Source organism: Vicugna pacos, chromosome 9 (genome assembly GCF_048564905.1).
Source record: "Vicugna pacos chromosome 9, VicPac4, whole genome shotgun sequence".
Lineage (NCBI taxonomy): Eukaryota > Metazoa > Chordata > Mammalia > Artiodactyla > Camelidae > Vicugna > Vicugna pacos.
In genome coordinates this window covers 61,889,597-61,896,170 of record NC_132995.1, presented here as the reverse complement: position 1 = coordinate 61,896,170, position 6,574 = coordinate 61,889,597, and the positions used below count along the sequence as shown (strand labels likewise).

The following is a 6,574-nucleotide window of genomic DNA, read 5'->3' as shown; positions in this document are numbered from 1 at the left end:
CCTCACGTGGTCCCTTCTCTGCTCATCCAAACCCACCCACGCTCCAGGCCCCGAGCTCCAGGTCTCCCTGATCACACAAAATCCTTGCCTGACTCTGCCAGCTCTGCCAGCCCTTCCCTTCTTCCAGGCCCACGAGTTGCTCTGCCTTCTGCCTGAAACTGTCTTCCCAGGCTCTGTGCCAGGCCAGCTCCTTCCTGTCCTCTGGTTCTCAGAGTAAATATGGCTCCTTGGACGGGCCCTCCCCGGTCATCTAGTTTCTCTGAAGTCGTTCTCCCATCGTTGACTCCCCAGCATGGCACTCTGCTTCCGTCCTCCATGGCCCCAAACTCAGTCCGTGGTGACTCTGTTGTTTCCTTGTTTGTCATTTCTCTTCTCAGTCAGACCGTAGGCCCCAGGAGGAGCTTTCTGCCTTATCCCTGAAATACCCACAGCGCTTAGCCCATTGCATGGCCACTGTGTTCACTTAGCGAGTGTATTTATTAATATTGTTTTATGGATAAATGTTTATAAGTCAATAATTCACCTTCCCTTTGACAAGATCTCCATAATCTTAACATCCAAAGTCTGTCCAGCCTGCACTTGCTCTTCATGGTTTTGTTTTGTTTTGTTTTATCAAACTCATCTCTCTGGTTAGAATAAATGAGACTGCAAGGGGTTTGATGGCAAATACAATGTCATACCACTGTGACCCCCCAATATTTGGCATGGTGGTTACATACTCAGTAAATGCTTAATTAGAAATAAACCTGTTGGGGGGAGGCTATAGCTCAATAGCTCAGTATGTGCTTAACATGCACGAGGTTGTAGGTTTGATCCCCAGTTATTACCATTAAAAATTAAATGAATAAAATCTAATTACCTCCCCCCATAGATAAATAGATAAACAAACTCATCTCTTAAAAATAAATACCCAGGGGAAAATTTTTTTTAAAAAATCCCTAATATAAAGAAGAGAGACAAAAGGAAAAAAAGGCATTATCTAGCAAGAAAAACGAGCAAAGAGAAAGGAAGACAAAAAAAAAGAAAAAAAAAAACTTGTCTTATTCCCCTCCGTTCTATTCTCTACTTATGGAGTTAAAAATATATATATAATGTTGGCCACAAAGAGGAAGTCTGCCCTGGATCTTTGCGACACGAAGCTTGATGGAGGCAGTGGTGGTGGGAGTACCCATTGTTTCATCATCCTGAAAAAAAGGGGTGGTGGCTGAAGCAGTGTGTAAAAAGCTCAGTCTCAAACATCTCATGACCGGACTTTTTCTTAAAAGGTAAATTTGTTTACCCTCCATGCTTTGAATCTAGATGGAATGATCACCAAAAGAAAATGTTATCTAATTTTTAGCGGTTTCTTCTTTTTTTCTTTTTAACTTTATGTGGTGGGGGAAGGGTTGTATTTGAACAGCTGCATGTAGTTGGTGGATTTTGACAATCAGGAAGACTCTCCAATGCCAGAAAAAAGGTGAAAAGGTATATATAGCACTGTTTCTGTTTTAATTTACGTTTCTGTCAAATATTTGGAGGTGCTGTTTTCAAAGAGAATGTGTTTCCTGGTTTTCTTGGCCTGGATCTGTAAGTGACTGTTTCCCTGTGGTGGTGTGCGATGGTTTTGTCTTCCAGGGTGGGGGGCCCAGCTTTTGTTTCAGTGGCTGTGCTAACATTTTTAGGGGGTGGTTGTAAAAGTCAGAACCACTCATGGAAGATTAAGGTTTTACAGAAACCATGGTCCTTTCCTCTTCTACCTCCCCAATGGTATGGCCCAGTACAAGTTCACAGGATATGTTCGTACTCTGTTTAGTGCAAACATGTATTTCAATATTTAAAAAATAGTATATAAATATTTTAAGGTGCTCTACAAAAGCACCATTGACTTTGACATTAGAAAAGGAGCAAAAAGTGCTAGAAAAATTGTTACCGTGGTTGATTCGCTATGGATAGTGGGCTTTCCGGTCTCATGGCTTAGAATTCTCACCAAATTTCCCTATTGGCAACTTTTTTTATTATCCTTAATTACATGCTTTTAAAGAGTTTGGCTGATATAAGGCACTTGATAATGTTACTTTTACTGCTGTAACTGGTACATGGTGTCCTTCTCCCAACCCTCCCCCATGTCCAAGACTTGGAAATTGATTTGCTCTTGAGAGCTGAACAATTAAACAGACATGATTGATGGCATTTATTGTCTAAATAAATTATCTTAAACTATAGTAGCTATTGCAGAGCCAAAAATCCTTATCTTGAGTTTGTCCAAGTACGAAGCAAAATTGTGGCCTCCTAAAATTGTTTTATTACTTTATTTTATTTAAATAAAAGTGAGAGTAATTTTTATCAACAAGCAGGGAACTAGCAAAGCAAGCTATAGTACATAGCTATAACAGAAAGATACATCACCACTAAAAAGACTTACAGAAAGCTTTTAATAAAATAGGGAAATGTTTATGATAAAAAGCTTAGTGAAAAAAGAAGATATGAAGAAGTATTTCAACTAGCTTTTTAAAAAATGCATGGAAGTTCAACTAGAATATTGACAATGGGCAGTGGGAGTTTGGGTAGTTTTGCTTTTCTGCTTTTAGGTACTTCATGCTTCTTAGGACAAATAAATAAGAGGGAAAATACAGAAAGCTTAACAAACAGAACCATAGTTTAGATAAGGGCATTGCCACACTTGAAAAGATAATATGTGAACAAAATGGAAGTGTCCAATGCAACCTGGAGGAAAGACTTCGAAGAACAAGTTAGTCAGTTTATGCAGCATTTCCAGGAAAGAGTGAATTGAATGCATCAGACCCAGATGACACTCAGTATTAAAATCAGCCATCCTGCGTCTCTCATACTTACTTCAATTCAATGTTTATCAGACAATATTATGGTTTTAACTGGCTTTTTCATATGTTCTGATAGAATGCACTGGTTAACATCAACGTGTTCCTTATGTCATTCCAGTTCATACATCAGTCTCCTGTGGGTTGGTTGCTGTGAGTCAGTTCCAGAGCAATCATTTGATTCTCGGTGCCGTAATAAGATCAAACTTATGGACCTACAAAGCTGAGGACTGCCTCCTGAGCTGTGGTACTCACACTATAAAGTGTGTGACTCCTGATCTCACTAGAACACCCACCCACCACTTGCCTCTCCCCCATGCTACTGCTCTTATATTAAGATTACAGTTTCAGAATTAGCCCCTCTGCTGCCTGTCCTTTCCAAGTTCTCTAGGAGGTACTATTTTTTTTTTTTAATCCTCAGGGGACAGAGACATGGGAAGCGGTATTTCCAAACCTGAATCCAACAATAGTAAGTCCGGGACAGAACTCATTACCTGCCTCACTGCTGAGTTGAAATGGACTGGGATGACCGGAAACTGTGCTGAAGGGCTGTAATGAAACATTTCCGAAGTTGGAAGAATCAGATTTTACCACGATGCAGGATCCAATGCCAAGATGAATGAAAAGGGGAACTAGAGGGAACTCTCTGATCCTCCAGCTTTGGGTGGAGGGTGTCTGTGTGCTCAATATTAGAGCATCTAGGCAGTTTATGAGAATCACTTCCCTCGCTGTGCCTCTGTTTGTGGTGCAGGTGTTAGGAAAGCTCACTGAGGCTGCCTCTGTCTAGTCACTGTTACTAGCTGCCTTAAAAAATGAACCAAAAAAGGCAGCAGTTTCCAAGGTCAGATTCCCCAGGACTTTAGGAAACGCTAGTTCTGGGGTTCACTTTTCGGTCTCTACTCCCTGGACTTGAGAGTCTCCGCTTAAGTCCCAAGAAGCATGTGTCCGTAGGGTCTTATTAAAATCTTTGAGGGAGAGACCTGCAGTGCTTTTATCAAAGGGACATACGGGGCTGCAGAAACACTCGGCCCTTCTTTCATTTGTGTAGCGGATTGTTGTTGAAGTTTCTGATCTAGTGTTCATGTTAAGGGACCTGGGACCTAAGAAACCATGTTCTCTCCTTTTGTGGAGCTGTAGCTCCCGTCGTTAGTTTCCACTGGTTTCCTAGATACGGTGCGGGGGCAGCGGGGACCCTTAAGCTGGAGAGCCACGTGGCAGGTGCGCTAATCCCCCTCGTGTTCTCTCACAGACAGACAAAGCACCCAGTCCACAGCGGCTCCGGCAGTTACCTCTGCACCCTGCCTGTCTGGCCACCCCAAGTAAGCGGCAGTCCTCCCACCCTCTTCATCTCGGACCACGTGGCATTTGATTTTGTGTCGGCAGCTTTGCCGTAGGGACTTGGGGCGGGAGGTCGGGAGAGATGGGACCAGAAACAGCGGAAGAACTAAATCACTTTCTTACCGTCCGAGTATGGGTCTCTTTCTTTTGGGGGGAGTTTTTATTTTTATTTTTTTTTCCTAACTTTTTTTTATTGAGTTATAGTCATTTTACAATGTTGTGTCCCACCTCCAACACCTCCCCCAACCCCATCCCGTCTTCCAATTTTTCAGTTATACATGAACATACATATATTCATTGTCAACATTTTTTTTCACTGTGAGCTATTATAAGATCTTGTATCTATGTCTCTGTGCTATACAGTATAATCTTGTTTATCTATTCTACATTTTGAAATCCCAGTCTGTCCCTTCCCACCCCCCGCCCCCTTGGCAATCACAAATTTGTATTCTATGTCCATGAGTCTACTTCTGTTTTGTTTTTTGCTTTTGTTGTTTTTAGGTTCCACATATGAGTGATCTCATATGGTAGTTTTCTTTCTCTTTCTGGCTTACCTCACTTAGAATGACATTCTCCAGGAACATCCATGTTGCTGCAAATTGCATTATGTTGTTGGTTTTTATGGCTGAATAGTATTCCATTGTATAAATATACCACATCTTCTTTATCCAGTCACCTGTTGATGGACATTTAGGCTGTTTCCATGTCTTGGCTATTGTAATGGTTCTTTTTCTTTAATTGAACTACAGTTGATTTACAATGTTGTGTTGGTTTCTGGTGCACAGCACAGTGGTTCAGTTTTATATATATGTGTGTATATATATTATTTTTCATATTCTCTTTCATTATAGGTTATTATAAGCTATTGAATATAGTTTCCTGTGCTCTATAGTAGGACCTTGTTGTTTATCTATTTTATATATATAGTAATGTGTATTCGCTAATCCCAATCTCCCAATTTATTCCTCCCCTTCAGAGCGTGGTTCTTAACCTGGGGGTCCCCCAAGTCTCAAGAAATTCATGAATCCCCTAAGCTTGTATATCAAATTGGCTACATGCAGGCCTGTGGACATTTTTTGAGGGGGAAGAGAGCCCACAGCTTTCACTGAGGACTCAGCTGGATCTGGAAGGGGAGGAGTGGGAGTTAAGCAATATGAAAGCTATTTCAGGGGTTTACCTGTAGGTGGGAAAGATGACCCTCTGGTCTTCGGGAAAGGCCTTCAGAAAGCCCAGAGGGTCACCTACTCCCTTTCTTTGCCAAAACAGCAAAGAACATTTGGTCTTGGCCTTTTTTGCTGGGGTTCTCCTGACACTGCTGCTCACGGCCCTCATCTTCCTCATCATAAAAAGCTACAGAAAATGTAAGTCTCCAGGAGGTGGGGCATTCTTTCTTTCTCTGCCATCAAGAATGGAGTTAGCTTTGGAGGGGGGGATAACACCTGCCTAGCCCACCCTCTCTGCAGACCTTCACCCTCCCCCTGCCCTCCCCACCTTTCACCCTTCCCACCTCCAACACCTCCCCCAACCCCATTCTGTCTCCCAAGATTGAAGAGAGAGGCTTCTGAGTCCTCCAGGCCCCACTGGTGACACTGTCCCTCTTCTTCTTGGCACTTGTGGCAGGTCACTCCCATTCCCAGGCCCTGGATCTTCCCTCAGATCCTCCAGACAAGGTAAGATGACCGTGCTGTTTCTGGGACACTGGAGGCCTGCTGCCATTGGAATTTCCCCCTGTTATGCCCTACCAACTAGTGTTATTGCTCTGGGCACCGGGCAAGTGATTCTTTGAAGGGTTCTTCTGATCTCCTTGGGGTCTTCTCTGACCAAAGCTTCCAAGTTGCTTCTAAAAGGCACTTGCTTCTAAGAGATACCTTCCTCCAAATTGATCTCACGCATTCCTCCTCCTCCTCCTTCTGCAGCTTTCACCCCCAGAGGAGGCACATACCTATGCCAACATGACTTTCAAAATCTCAAAGGAAAAGAGCGATCACCTGACTGAGAACCATTCTGCAGGCTTGGACCCCATTGTCTACTCTCAAATTAAAGTGACAAACTCAGCGTCCCCTTCCACTGAGGCTTGAGTCCCATTCCTCTCATCTCAGCTTCGTCTTCATACATCACCTTCCCTTTTAACAAATTTTGGACAACAGCCTGGGTCAAACCACCGTCGGAGTTGTCTGGGTGTGATCTGAAAAAACGGCCATCCATTTTGAAGACCAAGGGTCAGTCTTTTTCCCGGCCTGAGAAAAGATTGCTGACCCTCCCACTTGGTCCAACAGCCTGTGAGCCCTTTTGAGGGCTGAGACTGCCTCCCTTGTCCCCTTCCAAATTGTGTGGCGCAGAGCTCCGGGCACAAAGAGCATTCCCTCAGCATCATTGGTCACCTTGGGAGGAGTCTAGAGACCATTACAAATAAAAGCAAA

The 6,574-nt window shown here is 43.2% G+C and overlaps 1 protein-coding gene across 4 annotated transcripts; it reads left to right on the top strand.

Annotated features, from left to right (window-relative positions):
* The first annotated feature begins 1,154 nt into the window (after positions 1 to 1,154).
* C9H1orf162 (chromosome 9 C1orf162 homolog) lies at positions 1,155 to 6,574 on the top strand. 4 transcript variants are annotated; one of them, XM_031680306.2, is made up of 8 exons: positions 1,242 to 1,265; positions 1,384 to 1,464; positions 2,938 to 3,063; positions 3,238 to 3,285; positions 4,066 to 4,135; positions 5,421 to 5,515; positions 5,775 to 5,824; positions 6,071 to 6,574. In XM_031680306.2, the coding sequence occupies exons 4-8, from the start codon at positions 3,249 to 3,251 to the stop codon at positions 6,230 to 6,232; spliced, it is 414 nt and encodes a 137-aa protein (XP_031536166.2). In that variant the 5' UTR covers positions 1,242 to 1,265; positions 1,384 to 1,464; positions 2,938 to 3,063; positions 3,238 to 3,248; the 3' UTR covers positions 6,233 to 6,574. The 4 variants fall into 4 exon arrangements, with proteins under 4 accessions (XP_072824124.1, XP_015106327.2, XP_031536166.2 ...); XM_031680305.2 differs by having other exon boundaries at positions 2,938 to 3,079; XM_072968023.1 differs by lacking the exon at positions 1,384 to 1,464 and having other exon boundaries at positions 1,155 to 1,265; positions 2,938 to 3,079.